We start from the raw sequence: 24,710 nt of genomic DNA, 5'->3' as shown, positions 1-24,710 counted from the left end.
CAGTTACTACAAGTTCAAGGAAGATACTTCATTGTAAAATCTCAACATTCAAATCATTGACAGCTTGACCAGTCCTGAGAAAATGTCACACACATCCATTTCTGTGGTGAAAGAATATGCCACAGAAGAAACAGAAACAGACGACTTCAGTGAACATTTTTTTTTTTTTTAATTAATAACTTCTTAGTTCAGGAAAAAAAAAATCACAAAAGAGAACTGGAAGAACTACACTCCACCTTCTTTATAAAAGAACTTTCTCAAAGAGACTATGTACCTTATTTACCACTATGTCAAACTCTATCATAATCACCCTGGTTTTCACAACATCTATTCTACTACATTTCATGCTCAGCTTCCAAGTATCTCTTATAAAGGAGGTGGGGGTGTGCTTTAGACAGGTTAAAAAATATGCTGCACCTTTACAGTATTGAAACCATTACACCAAGCATAGTTCATACATTTATCACATTAACTATCACCTGGTAACCATACATTTAAAAAGGTCTAATGTATAGAGTATGTAATACCCATGACAGATACTCTTACTTACTTAAGAGCATATAAAGATCAGGATTTATTCACCCTCCCCATCTGCAAGTTAATTTCTCATCTCTTCCTGGTACAATACAAATGACAAAAAAAAAAAAAAAAAATCCCTTCATTCCATTGCACTACTGCAACCCTATATGCATAGAAAGGCAGATCAATTACCTATAACAGGGAAAAGGGTTTTTTAAAAGGAATTTGAAGAACCTCTACTGCACAGGTAGTTTAGATGTTAAATACATAAGTTTCACTTTTTTTTCCAGATTTTTTTTTGTCACATAATATATCCCTACACAAACATAACTTCAGTAAGTGCAAGTGAGGTTGTACATAGTACTGTAGATACTACTTTTGACCAAAAAAATTCAGCACAAGAGGCTTGAACACTAGCACAGTGACAAGTCTATGCTGAAAGCCCATCTGGGGTGTGGGAAGTGGTGAATGAGAATGCAAAGCACATTTCTGCATATAATGTGCAAAGGCTTGATCTCTACAACTGCACTCATTTTGCTACATGCACAGCCAGAGATGAAAAATGAGATCAAAAACAGCTGGGAATGGTTGTCCTGAGAAGATACAATAACCATTAAAAAAATCTAAACATAAAGTACAAATACAGAAGCAACAGAACATTGTTAATAATACTAAAAGACAGAAACACACTGTTGTTGTTAAAAGAAGTTTCAAGTATTATTCCAGATCCAATTTCAATCCTACTCACAGGAGAAAATGCCCAGAGACTAGGAAGAGAAGTCCACTCCAAAGTGTATTTTTAATAGCATACGGACATGGTCAGCAGACCCAGCCTTGCGGCAGCTATTTTAAAAAATAAAAATCTAAACATAAATGCATAATTTTAATTAGCATTCATATTAAGATGTGCATTACTGGAAATAGTTTTTGTTTTCTAATTCACTGACACCAGTAGACATGATGTGCTGCATCATTTGTGCTCCATTATATCGCAAGATAGTGTGTACACTTTTTAACATTGCAGTATAAATCCTACTCACAAGTAAGGCATACTTAAAAACAACATGGTATCTACAGAGGTAACTTTGTATGCTTTCTTCTCCTTCTGTTTCACTCTTCTAAGTATGATGAAAAAGAGAAATTGGTCCCAGTTGAGCTTTGTGAACATTAACTACGAAATTATTACGAAACAGTTCAGATCAAATCATTTGGGGGAGCAGGGAGGGGTGGTGGTGGATTTTTTTTTTTTTTTTTTTAAATGATGCGTGGGACATTTCCTGAATGAACTCTGCAAAAGGCATGAAAATAAGATCTATGTTATTTATGTCAGCAACACCAGTGTTCCCCTTCATCATCCCTATCCCTACAGAAATGTCTCCATATTGCTACAATTTCTCCAAATAATTATTTTCTGTAAGATTGTTCTTTCCAGTAAAGCCGCTATATTCAGTTTTAAATTACAGCTTTTTCTACATTTATTTTTTTTTACCAGTGTATGCATGCTAGAGAACAGCTGCATGGCAGAGGTACATACTTAGCATACAATATCAAACCAAAAAAGAAATACAAAAAAATGAACCAGTGTCCTACTGGCTGCTGTTCTATGTCAAAAGCACGGTTTGGTTTTCTGATATAAAATACTACAGAAGTAATATTAGCAGAAGTCTGTTTTGCTTCAAGTATTACCCCAACTTTAAATGTGATTTTCAATTTTTTTGTGCAATTATTTTTGTAATTTAACGTGAATAAAAACCATCAACACGACAAAACTAAGAAAAGAAACTGTACTTCTTCCACTATAACACTGCACATATGGTAGAAGCTTTAAGCTGAAACAGCTGTTTAATGGACGGAATTTCTTTTTAAGTGAAGATTAATGTATTTCTAGCCCAAATGCAAAGGGTAGTGACAAAATATCAGACTACCGCAAAATGCAGTTACAAATATATGCTGACAATTTCCTTCTTAAATATTAATGGCTCTTGAAATAATCATCAGATACTTATACAAAACATTTCTATTTTAAGTCTAAGGATTTTACTTAGTTTCTTCACAAGTAGTGCAAATACACTCCTTATTCTTAGGTCTTCCCAAGATATGGCTGGTTTTTGCGTGTGATTTCTGTATGTGTTCTTCACTGAAGTGATACAGGGACACTGTAGTCATGAGGATGGAATGCAATGCTTGCTGACTTTTTTGGAAAAAAACTACCTTATTCATACTCAGCTGTAAAATTCTACAAATTAAAAAGTTCACACCAGATTACCTGATGCAAAAGTTATTGATTCCCTGCTACTGGGAGAACTGAGAAGATCCCCTGAAACCTTAAACTGTACAAGCAGTAAAACAAGTTTTTGTCCCCTCTCTACAGACTACAAGTATTCAGTTCTTGAATCGTGTTTGTTCACAAATGTGATTGAATTTCCTGAAACAAAAAAAAAAGAAGGAAGTATTAAAATGCAACACAGTTCTCAGAAGTCAAGCAACACAAGAGTCAGCATCTTTCACAAGGTATTTTAAATGTTTAAAACAGAACATTTACACACTAACAGTGTTTTTCAGAACCTGTTCAGAAATCCTACTAACACGTTAACTGTAACAGGATTTTCAGCATCTCTCCTGCCTAACACTTGGTAGTTTTATTATGCATACAGAAAACCTGTTATTAAAAGCCTTCCTCTATACTTCTGCATACTTCAAATCCAGAAGGCAATTAAAACAGGAATCAAGAGAATTAATTTTGTCCCGAGAGACATGGGTTATTTTTAGTAGACAGCATTACACAACTCACTGGGAACTAGTATTAAGCAGTCTAATAATACATTTGAGCACAAACATGTTCGTTTGCTGGCTTACAGTTTTCTTCTGGTGATAAAATATAAGTAATGTTTTTCTCATTCTATATTATTTCAGTTCCATGGGAATGGCAAGCCTGTCTGCCTGCTCTAAATAGATTGCACAAAGTTCTATACAAGGCACTCCTTTTGAATTCTCAGAAACCTCTCACTATTCATTCTGTTTCTCTCTTCTTTGGGTTATGTGTATCCTGACACAAAGTGAAACATGAGTTGGGGTGCTGAGTGTGTATATACACGTGTGGAAGAGATAATGCAAATGAAACCATGAATTTTTTCCCTCTTACCGAATCAGATGAAAGATTAGAAAGAAACCTTGCTTACATAACCAAACTACTTAGCTGAACTATTTAGCTCAATAACAAAAGCACGACTGGATATCTAGGAACGGTATGACAGGTTTGTTTGTGTTTATGGATTTTAAAAACTAACAGCAGCGGCCAGTGAAGTTTTAGAAACTGGTAATGGTTGAAAGAAAAGAAGGAAAAAAAAAATCAGTCATTTCCATTTAAATGGTGTTATCCACCAAAATGCAAATGCACACAACTAGTAAGTGCTTTACTACTGAATTAACACTAACATTTCAAAACACTATTTCCTGTGTGAACATACACAGTCCTATAATGTGAAGTTGCAGGTAACGGTGGTGCTTCTGAATTAAATCTGCAACTTAAATTCCAAGTTATTTTTGAAAGGTATTTGGTAAAACCCTCTGAATTTGTAAATGACTGGGGATGAATATTTTAAAAGTCTTTCTTATGATCTGTAATAAGCTGTAAAGACTGGTTATTTTCAACCCACGGTACCTGAAATATTAAAGGAATTATGCTAAGTGTGCATGTTCACTGCAGCATTAGAAAGATGCTGCAAAATCTACTGTTCATTAAAAGCAGTTTCTCAATAAGGGGTAACAGATCTTCTGTCTTGAACCGCACTGAGAATTTAGAGAATATAGCAAGAAGGATTTTTTTAACCTTCCCTGGAGGGAGTTAGCTCTTAGGTGGACAATTTTTGTTTTGTTTTTTAAAATTCTTTAATATTTGTCTTGACATACATCCTCTTCATGCCTCTTTTTGTAAGAATGGCATTGCATTGGTTATCAGTGGCCTTGAATTTTTATATATATATATTTTTTTTAAATCAAGGACCTTAGTTTAGATGGACATCCCATAGATGTATTAAAACACTTGAGAAATAGAGCACTACCCTTTTTTCAGGCTCAGTATTTCATTTTTACCATGTGACAGGTTGCTTGAGTCAGAGGAGTAAAATATATTGAACTCCTTCAAAGATCTGAACTGGTAAGCTACAACAGGTTTCTAACGTCACACGTTCCAAACTTTTCTTGCTTTTCTTGTTGTAAAATATTCCCACCAATTTATGCCTTCAGGGTTTGCTGCAGCTCACTAGAGGAGTATTTCTCATAGATCCGAAAGGGCTAAGTATTGTCTATAGCGTTTCCAAGAAATATTCCAGATATGAGCAAATAAAAAGCTGCTTGAGTGGGGGAAGAGATATGCATCAAAGGGGACTTGGGAGTGGAAAACAGGACTTAAGAAGCATTAGTGACAGGTTACATCAACTTAAAAGTGCTAGAGGTGCCCTTAGGACATGCATGAAGGGCCTATTTCAAAGATGTTTTACATAATAACCAACCAAAAAAAAAAATACAACCCAAAGCTCACCCACTTCTGTGTATACCACAGCCATGTTCCCCATGCTACTTCTGGCACCTCAAAGGTTTGGTTTTGTTTTTAAGCCCCAAAACAAACAAACAAAAACATTTTATAAATTGCATAACTTACATGGCATGATGTGCTTTGACCTGAGTTCGACAGTTGCGCCCCCAGTAGCAATCAGGACGTGACGTGACAGTCACTACAAGAAGAGAAAATAAAATGCTATGTTTATTAACGAAACTATTGAATAAGGTGGTAGATACTATTACACCACTGATAGTGCTGATTACTGACCAGAGCAAACATTGTAAAGAAACAAGACATTTGCAAGAAACTGCAATAAACTATCTTGGTTCACCTTTGCAGAAAGGAAGAAAACACTCAGTAAAGGATGAAAAAAAAATAATTCCAAACCTCATACAGACTTACAATGAAAAGATATGATTCTCAATGCTGTCAAGTGAAAGTTTATTGCTTAGTTTAACAGACTAATGGACTGATTAACAGACTTCACAGTTTAGGACACTGAGCATGTCTATATACATTTCCATATAAAAGAAAAACTAATTAATCTGGGTAGTTTGTTATTCTCCCCAAGTTTTACATACATAAATGTAAATGTTTTACACTCAGTTGTCCAGCAGGGCATTACGCTAAAAAGAAAAGCAACACAAAGAAGAAACAAGCTAGACTGACTGTCTCTTGTTATGCACAGATGCAGAGTTCTAAATAGTTAAAGACATGGAAGTAGTTGCTAGCAAGAACTGACTGGACAAATGTAATGTTTAAAAGTAGACTGTTGGAAGAGCTTCTGTTCCCAACAGATTTGGGACTGAAGGAGGCACAGTTGCTTGTATGCTATTTTATACTAAAACTGTAAATGCAAACAGATTTAGAATTAATTTATGAAAACATTCTTGTTCCTAGTTGAGAGCTGGTAAAAATATGAAGTTGTTCAGGAAATGTATCATCTTACACATTTAAATGAAAAAAATAAATTACATCAACTAGTTCCTGTTGAATCTATTCTGGATTTTACTGAGTTCCTCTTCTCACTAAGCAGATATATTTATTATATGCATAAGAAATCATACTGAAAGAAAAGATCCCATTAGGGAGTCTGACAATAACTATACGCAAATTTAGCAGTTGACAAGTAAAGCAATCAGCATATTAGCTCTGAAAAAAGACTTCCACCAAGCTACATAAAGGTGCTAAAAAATTGCCCTACACTGGGACCTGTTAATCTGGAGAATATAAACACACATCTCATTTAAATCTAAGGCTTCAAACAGAAGACACAAGAATAAAACTAACTCTTTAACTGACTTTCTCTGTACTGTGCAAAGCTATCCCCACCTGGCAATTCAGCAACAGGAATATTCTGCCTGTACTGGTAGGCAAGTTCTCGAAAGCTGCGAAGGCCACAACAGTAGCAAAGCACTGTGTTCCCAGTAATTCTGTAATCTGGGGAGAAATCCAGTTTGTACATAATGTCAGTGTAAGGAGTAAGAAATCAGACTTAACAAAAACATCATTACACTGGTTATATACACAGAACTTCAAACCTCTTGATAATATTACTTACTGAGTTATACATATACAAGGAGTTACACACAGACCAAAATGAACATTAACATACCTGACAACATAAAAACTCCTCTTTGAAGAGCTAACAGACTTTCATTTAACATATTTTTCCAAGTCAAACCCCTGGATGCCAGGTAATCCTAAAAAAAAGAGTGATTTAAGTGCTTAAATTAGAAGAATCTCCAACATTATAAGACAGAGACATTTAACCTCAAATATTTCCAAATCTAGATCTGACTGGGCTTTCAAAATTGGTTAATTCTGATTACAAATAAGAATAAAATACCATTTCTTTAGCTTAATGAGCAAGATATTTTCAGATCACCAATACAGTCTTTAGCTCAGTATCTTTTGTTCAGAGTATACCTACTTTTGCTAAAACAATGCAAATTGTTTTCAGTCACATTCTCATTTAAGTCACATCATCTCCCTTCAGTCACATTCTCATTTAACTTGCATCAAGATTTCATCCAATCTTTACTTAATTTAGATAACCTAGTCATGGCACAGACAAAATATTTTCCATGCATCACAAATAGAATTTTACCTATATTGACAAAACAAACAAACAAAAAAACGTATGTTTTCCTGATATATTTTAGTGATTTATTTTTCTATAATTAATATTTCAGATGTTACACTTTAGACTGTAGAAACTGCCTTCCCTAACAAATACTTCATTACAAGTAAAGTTCTCGGATGATTTAACAACTAAACATATCTGAATTCTAGTCATTTAAACTCAAATTCATGAGTTATAGCAATTATTTTTTGTTAATTTGGGTGGTAAGGGAAGAGTTGCTAAATAGAATACATCTACAGGATACCATGCCCTATTATACAAAGATGGGAAAAGCCAAATCACCACCTCAAAATACTTCCAGTCTAGATGCAGTAACTACAGTCTTGGTCCAGCTGAACATTCAGGGCTCATATGACTTGCCCTTCAGAATCATGTGCTGTAAGTGACACAATGCCATCACTTTAGTTGTCAGGCAGCACATATAATTTCAGGAGTAAATCTTAAGCAATGTACATTTATTATTTTGCATCCTACATAAAGATTTTTAGGCATACCTTTAGGATATCTGACTCATAGTGGTTGTTATTTAGGACTCCATCTAAACACTTGTCACCAAGATTTATTTCTAATGAGAAGAAGAAGAAGAGTTACTATTTCTTCCCCCACCCCTCAGCCCTCAAGCATTTTCTGAAGTTTCTTCTGTTTCCTGAAATAATGTGCACAGACCCACGTGAGCTGCAAGCACATGGCTGTGTTCAGCATGTGCTAAAGCATGTGATATATAATTCCCAGTTGAAATCAAAGATAAAACATTAAGATTTTACAATTTCACCTTCAGTAGGTGAAAGTAGTAGTGATCTACATAAATTAAGTGTTATTGAAGCATATTCCATTAGCTTCAAACTACAGTCAAGTAATTTCAACTGTTCTAATTTATTTTTCAATTTTTATTTATTTTTATTTTTTTAAACGTTGAGTTTCAGTAGTCTACATATTTAGGAGAGTAAGGTTCTTTTCCAATCAGTTAACACCAAATGTTCAGCGCTCTTGCATTGACTTGCACGATTCTCTTACTAGGCTGAAATACACTATGATCCTTTTTATACTGGAAAGCATTTTGCTCAACAAGTGCAGCTTTCAAGCTGAATATGGTAAGGACACAAGAAATTAAATCCTTTCAAAGCTAATACATGTACACATCTCTCAAGAAGTATTTGTAATGTGAGGACACAGCCTGTGTTTCCTTTTGCATGACTGTATTTCAAACTCATTTATCATATTTCTTAAATTACCCGAAGTTCAAGACAGAAATTTTTGCAAAGAAAGCATGCTCATAAGAAACATTTTATCCCCAAATACCACAGAACGGTGCCAAACAGCCAAAACATGCCATCCGAGTGCAGCCCCAGTATAAGTGACAGAAGGGTTGCAGACAAACTGTACCTGTAAAATAACAAAGAAAACCCCTATAAGAACTACACACAAAAAAACTCAATAGTCACTGTGCCTATAAAGCAATAATAATAGATCCCTGATAAACTTGCTTTAAAAAAAAGTAAAACTTTCAAATTTAAAATAAACTCTATAGAGGAATAATAAATTTTATAAAGGAAGATTTTCATGCGCTGACTACAAGAATCCAATAAAGAATATTCAAATAAAGAACACTCTTCAAAATAAACTTCACTAAAATAAGGGAAGACTTAGTTTTGTAGCCAAACTTAAGAAAAACTTAAAAAGAAAAATAAAATATATATATACACACATACATTGCTGAGGAGCAACATGGGGATTCTGTTCACGCTCTGCTCTTCGATCAGGCATTGGCTGAAAGCAGCAGGTACATATTACGTGACTTCCTTGAGCAGGACACACGTATTCCTGGACAGCTAGATGGATGGAAAAAGAGAAAGAAAAAGGAACAAAAGTATAGACAATGATGCACAGGACAGCAATCTGGACTAGGGATCTTAGTGAACACAAGACTAAAAAAAATGCAAGTATCAAGGAAGCAACATATATACATTTAGAAAGATTCTTTAAAAGAGCAGAAAAATTACATTAAGACTTCTAAACTACAGAGGTGTGTAAAAATATTTGAATATGTAAAACAATTTACAAATTATCAACCATCAGAAGTCTATCTGAACCACAGCCACATTTCATGATATTTGCAAAGATAACTATGTGAAGTGGTGACATTCTCACAGTACTACAAGAGTAAGCACTCTTAGTTCATAACAGGTGAATGAGTTGGAATATCTTAGTTGCATACTGCTGAGAAGACTTCATGACACCAACCTGCAGGGAAGTTGGCAGATGTAGAGGGTGCATCTCCCAGTGCTTGCATTCCTCCTGTTTCTGTCTCTTGGCCTGTGCCAGGCAGAGTTGGAACAGAGTGTCTTCGATATCCTGGGCACTGTCTGCATACTATATATGGTTGACTGAAAAAAGGAAATAAGGTCATAGGAAATAACACCCAACAAATGCAAATATAACTCACATCCCTATGCTAGACGAGGTTGGTCATATTCTTGAAGTTTAAATTTGGAATTTCTTCATCCAGTAACATATGGAAGTTTACATAACTCAGTACCTCACAGCTGTGAAGAATGCTTTAGTTGTAACATATAGGAAATACTGTGAAAGAAAGGATTTTTAATAGCTTCAGAAAGAAAATTGAGTGGTGTGACTGGAAGTAAGATGAACAAAAAAGAATGGAACAAAGTTGGAATAATTATCTACTAGAAGAGTTTTTCTGTTCTCTGCTAGACATACAGCAAAAAGTGTTTGCTGTTGGAAATGAGAAGCTATTCTAGTACTTGGGAATCCCTAGATCAAGTATCAGATGCTTCAGTAGCATATACCTGGTTAAAGCAGCATGCCTGAAATGTAAGAAAGCACAACTATTGCAGCTAGACTCATAGGGTCATAGACTGCTTATCTCATAACAAGACCTTAGCCAGAAATCTATTTTCTGTAAAGCAACAGCCACAAAAAGCATTTTCACACATATAATATAAATCTGTTGTACTACTCAGTATAGAGCTGTTGGTCATAAACTGAATATTGCTGGGTTTTTGGGTGTTCTAGCATTAAATATTTTTTATTGACTGTTCAAGGTTAAGAAGGATGGCAGCAGAATTGCCAAGATAATTACTGGTAAGAATGAACTTAACTGAAAACAAAAGATTCAGTCTGGAAATGATCATGGAAACACTATCAGCAATAACAGTGTTTGTGGAACTAGTTTAGCTGGTGGGTTTAGACATTCAAGCATAACCAAATCTAATTCAATGCAAAACACAGACATACCTGATATCTGAAGATTCACTATCTACATCTGACAATTCCAGTAAATCTTCAGAACTTCCTTCCTCATCTGAAAAAGATCTCCGCACCTTAGGTTGCAACATGTCTTGAGTGATTTTGTTTCGAGCATCCATGCTACGTACATCATCTTCATTACGACATTTATCTGCATGAAAACCAAATTCAAAGTTCAAGAAAAGAGTACAAGATTCATCACATTTCTTATTCCCACCCTACTTAAACAATGTGTTTATTGCATTTTCATTTCCATAAAATTTATTCTTAGATAACAGTTCTAAAAGCTCTTAGTTAAATTCCCGTCTGCTAATGAGACTCTAGTATCAGGCAAGTGAAGTTTTGTTTTCATGAGTCTATGATCAAAGTTAATTAAATCCATATTTAAGTATATTTTTCAGAATTATCTGAGTTTTGGCAGCCTAATCAGTCAGTGCCTCCTATTTGATAGAACTGATATTCTTTGCATGATTAAGTAGTCATATACATGTAAAATTAAGAATTCCTAGTATATGCAGTTACAGTATTAAATCACCTTTAATTCTCACCACTACTTGAAATATTACAAGCTATTATGTCAGACTAAATGTAAGCAGTTGTTTTCTTACAGCCATGTCAGAGAAAACAGCAGAGAAGCATGACATATACAAACTTAACAGACAATAGTCTTTGTGCTTACATCAGTGACATACATAGCTAATATGTGAAATACATCAGATTCTTTTACACACACTGTTCAACTTGCCTGGATGCTGAATTAGATAAGCTTCAACCAAATTGTTCAATATGTGATTTTTACAAATACGTTCTACTGGACAACGACACGTTGGACATAAAGAAGACCTCTCCATCCATCCTGAGTAGCAGGCAGCACAGAAAGTATGCATACAAGGCTGCAAGCTGGAAAACACAAGCATGACAGCAGTGAAAGAATTAAGTAAAAAACAGATCTTTCAATTTTTAGTTACATTTTTAACACTCAAAAGATACTTATGCTGCATTGAGATAATCAGAAAGACAGTTGTAAAGCATTCGCTTCATTTAACTATATAGTTTGGAGGAAAAAAAAAAAAAAAAAGACTCAGAAGGGCTTGTGAATACCCTAAATATCCAGGCCACCTTAAGCAATAGTCACTGAATTTCTTATCTTAATATCACTATTACAGCTTTTGTCAATCAAACTTACCTTACACAGTCATGCAGCAGTTCTTGGCAGATAATGCAAGTTAATGTTTCTTCCATTTTATCCGGTTTCACATTTGATGTTTTTGCATCTTCAGAGCCAATTTTAATTATACATTCACTTGGAGCTGCTGCTGGAACATTTGGACAGGAATCTTCATCTACAAAGGCAGAAGACTCCGTAGTATTTTTCTTGAAACTATTTTTTAACTGTTTAAAAAAAGACCTGAAAGGTGCACACTAATTTGCGGTTCACTGTCAGTGGCCCCACTGAAGGTTCTTGCTTTACACATAACAGTTTCTGCTAAAGAAGTCATCGTTTTCACTGGACCAGAAAACAAGTAAATGAGAAGAAATTGAAAATGGACTGATGACAGCTGACCTGACTCAACCGACTGATGGGAGGAAAGAGGGGATAAGCATTACTTTTCTTATTTAATACAATACTACAACATAGTATTACATTGTGAGGAGGGAAAACATTACCTATCCCATACTAACCTAGCCCTTCAACCCTCTTTAAGTTTGATAGGTGTGTATTTTCAATTTACTTCACTTTAACAGAAATCTAATAATCTGTCCTTATTTTTCTTAACCTCACTGGGCTTCTTTAAAAAACTTAAATTAGAAACTTACAGCTATGTCTAAGCGTTTTAAACTAACTTTCAACAATAATCTTAAAGAGTGCAGAGTAGGCTGCAGAATAGTGCAGTATACTAGCCTTCTTTTAGTTTCTTCTTTGCAGGTTCCAAAATTTCCTCCTCCCCTGTCGTTTGAGCATCTGATTCTGCTTTTTCTTTGTCATTGATTTCTGAAGTGATTGCAGAAGTTTCAGTGTTGTCATCAAGCTTCTCATGTTCATCATGCAGTGCTTTTAGACACACAGATTCTAAGATTGGGAAAGCAGGCACAGGAGTGAAAACTGAGGATTGCGATCCTGCAAAATAAAAACACAAGACTGAACATAACAGCATACAGACATGGGGCATGAAAAAAGAAATTATTCAAATGCTGATGATGCACATACATCTGAATAGGAAAAAGCAGTGCAAAAGCACAGAAGTAGTGTTTGCTTAACTATACCACAGGTATTCTGAGCCAATCTAATTGGAAGAACTGGAAATAAGGCTATTAGCTGTGAAACCATACTTAAAATACCCACGACACACCCTTCTTTAAAGTACAGAGTATTTATTCAAAGACTGTTATCCACATCAGTTCTTTCTGACAAAGATGCTAGGCAGAGGACTTATACAATATTGATAATATTCAACAGGTCAGGAGCACAGCAGAGCACAAAGCTTTACTTCCATGTATTTCAAAGGAGTGGAAGAAGTCCCCATGAACTGTTGTCAAATGCCATTTTTCAGAGAACTGCTCTTACTCCAGTTCTATTGTAAGAGTTGTGCAGCACTGGGATATTACACTTGTAAATACAAAGTAACAGACAATGAATCTATGCAGTATATTTCAGCCTTAGAGCTCTAAGCAAGAGAAAGGGGTCTGGTGACTGGCAGCAGAAACAGTGACAATTAAAGCAGTTTCTCAGAATGACTGATGCAGGCAAGCACTTGTATCTACTTGATTTGTTATATGAACCATATACATTTGCTAAGGTTTCACCAGAATGCTATAAACCCATAGTGTAACGACAGAACAGTCTGGGATTTACAAGGATTTTGTGCATCTCTGAGCAACAGCCATTCTCACAACTGTTCTACCTAACCACCAAGATTTACGCTGCCTACTCAGAGAAAGTTCATTAGAATTTCACGACGTAAATGCTACAGACACAGAGAAGGGTGAGGTTAAATTACAAATCTGGAATAACAGCTGATGTGATATCAAACTTTAAATACTTGACACAATTCTTACCAGATGTAGAAGGATTATCCTGCTCAGATGCAGACTCAATAAGAGAGGTAGAAGAAGCATTAAAGAGGTTAGATGTAGAAGTAGATGGCTGTGGTTCCTCATAGCAAGACTGAGTAGCTGATGGTGATGAGGTAATTTGGGTCTCATCATTACTTCTTCCTGTACTTGAGGTATCTTTGGTCACATGGCATTGGTTTTCTACATTAGCTTCTACAGTGAGGGAGGAAAAAAGGGGAAAGATATCTGTGTGACAGTCACCACAGCATTTACGCTTCAGAATTCCCAAGGAATCAAATTATCTCAAAAAGGCTGCATTAGTTATTGGAGCTTAGCTTAGCTCCTCTTCTTGGGTCTTAAATTACTTCCTTACCTACTGTTTCTTGAGTTGCATCCTGTTTTGTGTTTAAGGATTCATAAAGATACGCAACATCTGAAAGAGATAAAAATATTCATCAGAATTTTTAAATAAAAATCAGCTAACCTTAATCTCACACAAGCTAATTCTATGTCCAAGCGGCTGCTTCCCCAAAGTGTCTGACAACAGAATAGGGACATGAGGGATCACCTCTGTAGTACAATATTAATACTCCTACTTAGGAGGCAATTAGGATCAGCACAGCAAGATCTTTTCTTCTCATGAAACCAGGCAGAGGCGCTTTTGTGTGAAGTTTAACTTGTGCCAGCCGTGGAACCAGAGACTTAAATGTTTCTTAAACCTAAAATTGCTCTGTGTCAGAGCAGACTGTGAGTATCTTTAGGGATAATTCAGCAATAGTTGTTCTTCTTATTAAGCTACATTCAGCTTATTATTTCTTAATTAATTTCTCAAACTCTTCAATCCATTTTGCTTACATTTCTGAAATGCATGAACTCAAAAAAAAAAAACAGATTTACGGCATGCTCTAAGTTTCATTGAGAAACTAACTCAGTACGTATTAATAAAACCAACTGAAAAATACCTCCACATTCGCCGATTTTATTTTTTTAAGCCAAACACTTCAAACTAATACAGTCTGAAAGATTTCCCTAACTTACTACTTGTCACTGTAAAAATTAGCATGTCCATGACCTCTTTTATGAAGACTTGTTTCTACGTGTCAACAAATTGCTTGTCTTAAAATGAAGTAACTCTGTTTTAATTATATATTTTTTTCCCTTTCATGATTCAAAAATGACTAAGTATACCATGAAAAAATATATTATTTACTTACTGTTCTCTGGCTCATTTTTTCTGTAAACAACATAGATCACATCTCCAGTCTGTAAAGGGTATGTCTGCTTCTTAACCACTTTCAGTTTATTAATTACTGTTCCATTAGTACTGTAAAGAGAAAGAAAAGATAACTTGGAGTAAATGTTTTCATAAATACCTAGGAGAAGGAAGGGAAAATACAAGATACTTTTCATGACAAAAACTGTTGTCTCTCAAAAACATTTTAAGAAAGGATCGAAAGAACTGTTCAGAAACAAAACAAAACACCAACCCAACTGTTAGAGAGACAGAAGTTCAGGGCTATTCGGACTTCAGAGCTCATTTAGAGCTCCTAGTAAAGAGATGGTAGCTGACAGACAGACCGACAAACGATCCCTGACATTTGGCTGCTGTGTCAAAATAATTAGATGATTCTTTCTGTAGAAAAATCTCCTCCCTTTGAGTATAAAACAGGAAGGGATATCTGAAATATATGAAATCAAGACATAAAGTGAAAAAAAAAAAAAAAGCACAATTAAAAGATGAGTTGGAAAGAATTATTTTGGTATTTATAAAAGCTGCAAGACTCATGGAAGAAATTAAACTGGGGAAGCAGCAAATACAAAGCATTGCTGATTAATAGAGATCTTTGCTGTTTCACTGTGAGTGATGTTTTATATACAAGCCTTATAACTCAATCACATTATTCAAATACTGAAAAATTTCAGCTCAATTACAATAAGCCTCTTTCAGGGCTGCAGCATTCTAGAACTTCAGACTTCTGCTATTTCAGGTCTCAGCAATTAGTACCAAATATGAAAGAACAGATCTGTTTTTTTTTTCCCCTCAGCAGAGCAAGCTTCTCCATGAAATGACAGCAAATCTCTGCTGCCACCTCCTGGTGGCCACCGCTCATTCTCAGGACACTTCACAGTCTTTAAATAGACCTAGAAACCTAGTTTTTCTAGAAGAGAGCAACAGTTATTTAGAAATTAGCACCTTCCCTTCTCCTCCGCATTTTTCCTTGAAAAAAGCAACTTGAACCTGGCAAATTCTCTTGTTATTTAGTAATATCAACTGAGAAAGAAAGAAAAAGAGAACTTTGGACTGCTGACCTTTTCACAAAGTCAAAAGCATTACATTGAAATGTTAGAAGGGAAAGGAAGTCCTTTTGAATAACCACAGCATGTCTTGTTCAAGATACTAGTTTTTCCCTATGCAACTGCTTTCTCTCTATATATGGATGAATCAACTAATCCAATATAAATAATTATAAAACAACTTCAGATGTCAACAAACAAAAATCTTCAGGTCACAACAATCTTTGCTCCATTAAAGTATCTAAAAGCTTCCCTTATAAGCCAAGAAACTATCCTGAGCTTGCCTTTTCACTTTAGGCATATAGATGTTGAAGCCTGAAAGACTTGAGAACGAAAACGACAGTAGAACAGACATGTTGCTAAAAGCACAAGAAGTTTAGCAATTAAGAAAAATAATCCTAGTCCATCTGTTGGAAACTATATTTGTTTTTAACCTAACTTTGATGTTAGTAATAATATATTAAAAAGATAGTTATGAGGGGCAATAAATCAAATGAGGCATTCTTGGGAAAAAAATTGTCACCATCATGCATCAGTAACCACTCATTCTTGGTCTAACGATGCAAGTGCAGAAACTGCCACCCAGGACCCTAATCCACAAAGTAGCTACAAATATCTACATCTTTTCAGTCCTGAACAGTTATACTGACATTGATGAGAACTAAGTAATTAATTATGTGGCATCTACAGATGCAAATGAAGTAGGAATAAATTGGTTTCAACACAGAAAATCATAAGCTTTTCTTAAATACATTAGCAAACTGAAGCAGTTGTCTTTTTATCCCACAATTATCAAAGAAAAAAAAATCCAACTACCCCATATAATTGTGTTATTCTTTCACTTAGCATTTCCAGTTTCAGGGTTCGGTTTAAATGTTCAGAGACATTGAACAGATATGGTGACATACTGGATTAATGTTGTGGGTATTTTTAATGAGACACACATGGTAAATAATGACATTTGCACGTTCCTCTGATGTTTCAGACTATAGTAAGGTCCTTATAAGGTAAGTAGGAAACACAATGAGAATCCTAAATATGAAGGTCATTAATGTGGACTTACTACTGAATTTATTTTAACTGGCTGTATTATTTTTGACATGGAGAAGAAAAACAGGACCATCAGACATAAATTGTCTGAGTTGTGAAACAATGTCACAAAAGGTCCCAATGTCACCTTTCTAAAAAGGTACAAAAAAAAAAAAAAAAAAGCCTTGACTCAGTTCCAACATGGTTGATGACTTTACAGTTTGATTAATGAAATATACATTATCCAGGCTGTTGTACAGAATTTATATGAACCATCACATTTCACTCAGACAATGCCTATTTTTGAAGTAGATAAATGATCTGTGTATTGTCAGATACTTTGGTATCATTCCCAGAAAAACGACAGTCTATTACTTTCTAGTAATTACTGGTGTCCATCCAGGAAAAGAACGTAATTTATGGTAAAGCTTATGGTTTGATAGTTTTAGAAGTTATTTGTGTATTATCCTGAACACATTGTAAACTGAAATGAATTTTGAATTCTAATAAGTTACTAAAGCCCTTCTCTACTGTATCAGTCTCATTTTTTATTTATTTTACATTCACAGAAATAGCTTGACTGCAGGATAAGTAGAATTTAGTAGCAGAAAGGACACCACTCTCCACTGAAGATCAATCTCTTGTTCCCCCACAGAAAGGGACTACCTGCTTGTCTGTCACGGGGAAGAGTCTTGTGCAAATAAACCTTCCCTGCTGTGAAAAATCACTTAATATTTAATCAGAATCCTAAAAACAAACGAACAAAAACATTAGAATACAACAAGAGGAAGTCCTTAGAAGTTACTTTACTTGCTTTTTAAACTTCTATTTCAAAGAATCTTACAATTGCTTTTACTTACAGCAAACTAATGACTGCTTCAGCTGCGTCAGGTTAACTGGTATTTCTTTCAAGCAGTACCAAGCAACTAGGGCATGGTTTGGAAAATAAAGCAGAAACATACATCAAAAAAAGGGTGATTCCATGGATATTTTATTGTACTATTTGCTAACTCTTGGGTTTGTTATTTCCAAATTTCTGTTTACTCAATAATTGTGTTTTCTGCACATTTCCTTCCACCTGCGAATTTACTGTAAGTCTTTTCAAAAATAGATCCAAGAACTCAGTATGCTACCACAGAGATAAAAAATATGTGGACAGTCAACAATGTGTTTAATGATGTTCTTTGAACTAATTACAATAGAAAAACAAAGTCCACTCAGTTCAACTGTCCCACATCAGCTGCCTCCTTCAATGCATTCCTTTTCACCAGAAAAATCTGAGCTTGACCACAGCAATGTTTCCAAACTATTTTCCACTTAACAGCAGAAAGAGCTGATGCTGCAGTATTTTTCTGGGACTCTGGGCATCAGTATTGCCAACTCAAACATTCAAAATTCTTCTTCTTTCAGCCGGCTTGATTCTTTGGAGCTCAGCTGATATTCAGCTCAAACATTGGGAGACCCAGAAGAGTGGGGTGTTCTGCAAGTAGTTACATCAACTTGTTTAGTCTCTTCATTCAGCAAGAGGTAACTACACTTCATACCAACTCACTGGCAAGCAGAACACAGGAATGACCTTATTCTTTTTTTGCTAGCCACACAGAAGTGCAACGTGCATAAGCAGCTAACTGGTAGTACTCTGCAGGCATGCAGCCCTTCGATGACATTAGCGGTGTAACAGGCCCCACCTTTCCATGAATGCATCATGTAAAAAGAAAAGTTAATTTGATTTGGCTAGCTCTTTCTGCTGGCTGCTTTTGCCTGGGCTGGGTATGGGGGTGTGGGAGGAGAAGAAGGAAAGGTAGGAAAACTTCTACATCATTCACAATTTTTCCAGCTTTTCTTATTACCATATAGGTCTGAACTACTTCTTCCAGCTAAATGCACCTGAAACAACAGATGGTTTTTCAAACTTGGACTTACAGCTGCCCTCTGAAACTACCACGGATTGGCAAACATGGCATGACCTGCTGTTTGAAATATCTGGAACTGTGGAATAATATTGGAGGATGACATTTACAAGCCATTACCTAGATGTCCTAGCTAGACCTGACATTTTTTCCCTGAAGTTTAGCATTTCGTCCCACAGCCTCTCACAATACAAGCTTTCCCAACAGCCACAAACCATCAGGGATTTATCCAGAGACCTATCCTGTTTACTATCTCTAGCTACAACCTAGATGGGGAGAGGAAGTACGCCCTTATCAAGCTTGTGGATGATATCAAAGTAGGAGTTATATTCAGTGTATGCAAAAGCTGGGCTCTAGAGAGGGCGTTAGGCATGCTGATGGGAACACCACAATGTTCAGCAAAGGCAAACACAATGCCCTGCACAGGGCATAGAATAACCACCTGCACCGGTAAAGGCTGGGGACAGACCAGCAAGGGATCTTGGTGGATCTTATGCCTAAGCATGAGATCATACACCTTGGATTTATGCCAAGGCATAAGTCAGCAGCATGCCCTGGCAGCGATGAAGGCCTACAGCACACTTGGCTGTATTAACAGGGCGTAGTCGGATGATCAAGTGCAGTGATTATTATTCCACTGTGCTTGGAACTCATTAACCCACGTTTACAATATTACATCTAGTTTTGGGTAACCTAGTACAAGAAAGGTCTTAATAAACTTGAGAAAGTCCAGCAGATACCCACTGATATGTCCAGAGAGCTGGAGCACAATACCTATGAACTAAAGGGCTAAGGGAACTGGACTTGTTTTACCTGGGAGAAGGTGGCTTGGGGAGCACGGGACCTAATAGCAACCACCCGGTACCTATGAGGAAGTTACCAAGACAGAGCCAGGCTCTTTACTGAGGCAACAAAGATCATAAATTGAAACAAAGGGAAATGAAAAAAATGAAGTATGGGACCTCCTTAGGCATCTTCCAAGCTGAACAATTCCACTATGTTCTGGCTTTACTTGAGGAAACAAAATAAAAATAAATAGCCCATGTAAATATCTAGAAGTGAGTTCCTTTTAATATCAGCACAGTCTCTAATTGAACCAGAGACAAATGTTTTGCTCAAAGAAAGATGTCAAGGCTTTTTTCTCAGCAAGTACCCGATACTAACCTTGAACTCCCAGAACAATATATTTAGCTGCATTCTGGTATGTTTGAAGAGGAAACAACAGATTCAGCATGATACCCTGTAAAATCTCTCACATTAAATTTTGTCTTTATGTATATACTTCACTGAATTTTAAACTGTTATCCTCATCTTTGGGTAAAATGCCTTCTAGACACAAAGAATGGGGGGAGCTGGCAGAAAAGTATTATTTGTTTCTTTATTGACTGCAGGGGCATGGCATAAAAAGAATGTGGTTTACAGAAACATTCTGAAATGTCACAAATTTCTTGACATGTAATAAACCAGAAGCTTTCTGCAATTTTAGACAAAAAATCCTGTCAAAAATGAAGCAGATGAAAATTTGAAGGGGATTACAATCTCTTAAGAAATCCCCTTCCATTCAAATTCCTATTTCAAATTTTATAAAGAAAAACTAAGATCCACTAGAAACCACCCACAACCCCTGCAGTGCTACTTGACTTCCACAGTAGCCTTAAAACTCTACAGAAAATAACTTCACCAGCATAGCAAGTTCATTAGCCTTCAGTATATGAAGAAGCATGTAATTAAATTTATATACTAGAAGTAGTTCCACTAAATTAGCTTTGCTTTTTAACAGTAGTTACAATGAGGTATGTGCTTAAATCTTCTTACATTAAGAGCCTTAGTTCTCAAACCCTTAACTGAATACAGACACACCATAGGAAAAAAAAAATCATTCTGGTTAAACATAAGAAAACACAACACATTTCAACAGTAGAATTCTAGCAAGCATCTTTTACTATTCAAGTAGTTTGAATAGGCTTTAATCTGCATCTGACATGCCCACCACAAAGGACAGATAAGTACACTGCCTGTGATATGCAGGCTATTGATATTTTGAATACCAGAAAGATGTATAACAAATACAGACTTTTACTATTTTATGAGATTTGAGATCAGCACTGCTGGTATCTACCTCCCTTTACAAGTACCTGAAATGAGGCACGCTCATGCTTACAGCTTTTAAGAATGTTGGCATCACTCTAATCCTTTTTTTTTTTTTCCTCCACAAGACTAAAGAAATATCCCACAGAACTATTACATCATCAGCATTTTCATCAATTCCTTTTAAAGAAGAAAAAAATACTTAGGAAGTACCATAAAAATCTAAAAAACCCCACCCCACAGATGCAAAAAGTAAAAGACAGAAAAAGGAAGGAAAACTAGAAGAGTTTATTCTCAATGCCTTGAGCAATACACAAGATTTTACTTCACAGACTAAAGAGAAGACAACAACAGAAGTGCACAGGAAAACCAACCTTGTATCTTCCAATGACACTTGACCAGATTCTTCATCCACTATGATTTTACAGTGATCTCCAGACACCAACTTGTTGCCAGGGAAAGATAAGTCACAACCTTAAAAAGAAAGCAGATTTTCCAGTGTGCTTAAAAATACACATTACACAGACAGATCAGCATTCTACATGGCTATAAATGCACAACAAACTGACTCATGTACATCTGCAGTAGTTCAAAAATTTCTACTGGCATACAGGCAGAAACACAGTCCATCTATGTGATACATAAATATGGTGAAGTAGACTTGTGTACTGATAGAAGATTATTTCAACCATTTTAAGGTGTTTTCACTCCCTTTCTTTCCCCAATCCCAGCCTTTACAGATGGAAATCATGTCACAATTACTCTGCTCTAGAGCAGTACCAATTCACAAATACTTGAAATGCATTCGAGCTAAATTCTAGAGCGATATGTCACAGAGCACCCAGCTCTTTTCCCACATCAGTGTAACACTGATTGATTTAACTTCTGGTTCATCCTGGTATAGCGGGAAGAAGTAGTGGAACCAACAGCTGATAAATGAGAGTATCACTGCTCTACCTTAAAGCCTTTTTCTTTTGTTTGGTTTTAAATAAGAAAATATTCCTTATCTTTGTTGACAGCATTGTTACATTATTAAAGCTGACTGGAGATTAAAAACCCCAGGACTGACTAAGATTTAGGGATATGCTGGAGAAGTGTAGTGACAATACTGACATGGTAGAGACTTTTCTACCTACAACTCCAGGGCTCTGAGCAAATCAAGAGTTTTTTACTTCCCTTTAACATGGACTGTTCAAGGCAATTCTTAAAATTCCTTGCGTAAGACACTGATCTCTCTCACAAATGACTCAAAGCACCTGCTTACAGGAAAATTAAACCTCAAAAATATGATTTACTTTCACCTATTCACACTGTAGGTACAACTGCAGGTGTCAGCTGACAAAAACAACATATCCCAAAGGAGCAGCCACTAATGCTGGTGACAGTTGTGACAGCTTATTGCTATCCTGCTCCAAAGATTCAGGGCACAGTCAACAGCTACAGTTAACTGTTGCACAACTTGCAACAACAGGAAGCACAATGAAAGTGAGTAAACTAAATTTTACTCAGAATCACACCAGTAGCAGGAAAGCTCATTTGGAGCATTTTGTCCTTTCGAATATTCTTGATAATTTTACGAGTAATATTTGCAAGCCAAAGCTTGTCATGAGAGTCACTCATTTTATTGATCTATCAGTAGACAGGTACATAAACAATTCAGCTTGCAAGAAATCCAACCGTCATCTGGACCTCAACTTGAAGGATTTATCTACAGCTTAGATAACGTTAAGCAATCTAAATATTTATTACCACATGAAAATACATAAAACGTTTTTCCAACTACATGTTATCTGCATTTCTCATAGAGTAATAACATCTAGCGCTTGTTCAAGACTATTGCTTTACAAAATGCAATTACCCAAATAGTTTGATCTGATGGACAAGAATTGGAAGTTAGTGTTGTCATGGCAGAGTAAAAAAAAAATTAAAACACCATGGTGACTGGTTTAAGTACAGTAAGCATTAAAATAAGAGACAAATATTAATAGCCTTAAATGCGGAACATAAAGCTTGTAAATCCACTCTGAAAAACTTTCTGTACTTGTTGGCAATCTTTATATAGCCAGAAGTAGTGTGAATTTTCATGTGGACATTTTCTTTTCTGTGAAGCCCAAGCGTTTTGTATTGCAGTTCCCACTCATTTTAACCACAGAAATGAAAAGGGAACATAAATAAGACTAATGCAGACGCTCTTCTGAATCAACTGTCATTTTTTCTTATTTGTACAAACTGTCACTGATGACCTAAAAGGCACGGTTGCTTATAAAGGTGTGCATGCTGAAATCTGGCAGAAACGAGGAAAAGGTCAGTATAAAACTTTCTCTTTGCACAGCGCCCAGGGGAACAAGGGACGGTCTGGGGAGCACCTCCGGCAGCTGAAAGCGGTCAAAACCAACTACTCTCAGTCCACCGCCTCACAGGCCACCTCCTAACGCCTTAAAGGCCGGAGGGGCTCCCTGCGGCCCCAGCACACCCTGCCTGTCCCACCTTTCTTCCGACCAATCGTCCATTCCCTTTTCAGCAGCAGGACGTGCGGCTCTGCCTCCTCAGCACCCAGCCGGATCAGCTTCCCCCAGGGCTGCCGCTGCTTGCTCTGCTCGCCTCCTTCCGAGCGCTCCATTTGGATTCACATCTGACAAAAACAAACACACAAAGCCACCCCACATCGCACAGCACCCGGGGCGAGGCGGGGGGGGGGGGAAGAGAAGGGAAGCCGGGTGCCCCCTTCCCCTCACGGGGGCCGTGCCCCGCACACCGCCCCTCAACCCCTCGCCCCCCCGGGGGCTCGCCGGGCCCCCTCCCCGCCCCCGGCCGCCCCCTTTTGTGCCGAGGCGGACCGCCCTCCCCGGGCCGCTCGCCGCCGCCTCGCAGGGCTCCGCCTGGGGGGCAGCGGGCAGGGCCGGCCCGCGCTGCCCTCTCCCCTCCGCCCCGCTCCCCGGGGGGGGGCCGCGGGGTGCCCGGATCCCCCCCCCCGGCCGCCCGCCCGGGGCCCGGCCCTTACACCCAGCGCGGCGGCCGAGGCGGCTCCTGTCACCAGACATTGCCGCCCTCAGCTGATCGCCGCGGGGCGGGGCCCGGCCCGCCATTGGAGGCGGCCATGGGGAACGCACCGGCGGCGGGGGCGGCCCTTCCGGCGCCCGGCCCCGAGCCGCGCCGGCTGCAGCCCGGCGCCTTCCGCGGCGCATCGGGGAGAGAAGGGAGCAGGGGAGGGGAGGGGCGGAGGGCGACGCCTCGGCGGACATCTTGGGTGTGGGCTGGCTCGCTAGGGGGACAACGCGACGGGCGCCATCTTTGTTGAGGGCGGAGCGGGGGGCTCGCGGCGGGTTGGGCGTGCCGGCGAGCGGCTGAGCTCGGTCGGGGGCGGTGAAAAATGCTCGTAGTTTAGCTCTTCGTTATTGAAGAGTTGGTGGTTAAATAAAAACGTACTTGCAAGGGAAACGCTTTAGAAATGATGATCACGCTGAGGTGGGATCGGTGCCCTGTAGTGGGGTCCCTGCCTGCAGTGGGAAGCCCCAGATGAACCACTGAGGGAGTCCTTGCGTACCCAAACACAGGGCTAGCAGGGACGAGAGCGAGGAGCAGAGCTTCCCACACCCTTAAGAATCATCACATTGCTCTTCGTTACCCTCATAGCCATCTCATTTATATACAATGAAGAGATTGTAGCAAAAGTGGTAGGGTTTTTAAATCTCTGCTTTCCGCTGTGAGCCTTGAGATTGTAGCTTGCATCCTGTTTTAATGCCTTCTTTTACAGTTCTAAACAAACAACATAACTGAACAAAACATCAAGTGGGAGGTCTTACGAGTACCCCAAGGGCAGCCTCACTGCACTAACCCAGCC

At 37.6% G+C, this 24,710-nt stretch overlaps 1 protein-coding gene across 3 annotated transcripts; it reads right to left on the bottom strand.

Annotated features, from left to right (window-relative positions):
• Positions 1-1,299: 1,299 nt before the first annotated feature.
• CHFR (checkpoint with forkhead and ring finger domains) lies at positions 1,300-23,965 on the bottom strand. 3 transcript variants are annotated; one of them, XR_014618943.1, is made up of 19 exons: positions 23,871-23,965; positions 23,357-23,501; positions 21,244-21,343; positions 14,762-14,871; positions 13,921-13,980; positions 13,551-13,760; positions 12,397-12,612; positions 11,680-11,836; positions 11,239-11,393; positions 10,482-10,644; positions 9,468-9,610; positions 8,936-9,055; positions 8,526-8,609; positions 7,721-7,791; positions 6,696-6,783; positions 6,413-6,520; positions 5,180-5,252; positions 2,786-2,944; positions 1,300-1,807 (listed from the first exon to the last, which is right to left on the bottom strand). XR_014618943.1 is itself a non-coding variant. In XM_084297511.1 (18 exons), exons 2-18 carry the CDS (start codon positions 23,487-23,489, stop codon positions 2,902-2,904), a joined length of 2,034 nt encoding a protein of 677 aa, XP_084153637.1. In that variant the 5' UTR covers positions 23,490-23,501; positions 23,871-23,965; the 3' UTR covers positions 1,300-2,901. The 3 variants fall into 3 exon arrangements, 2 of the variants coding, with proteins under 2 accessions (XP_084153637.1, XP_084153638.1); XM_084297511.1 differs by having other exon boundaries at positions 1,300-2,944; XM_084297512.1 differs by lacking the exon at positions 23,871-23,965 and having other exon boundaries at positions 1,300-2,944; positions 23,357-23,600.
• Positions 23,966-24,710: the final 745 nt, after the last annotated feature.

Source organism: Netta rufina (assembly GCF_964035555.1).
Source record: "Netta rufina genome assembly, chromosome: 17".
Taxonomy (NCBI): domain Eukaryota; kingdom Metazoa; phylum Chordata; class Aves; order Anseriformes; family Anatidae; genus Netta; species Netta rufina.
Note: the sequence above shows the minus strand (reverse complement) of the source record. Positions and strands in the feature narration are given on the sequence as shown.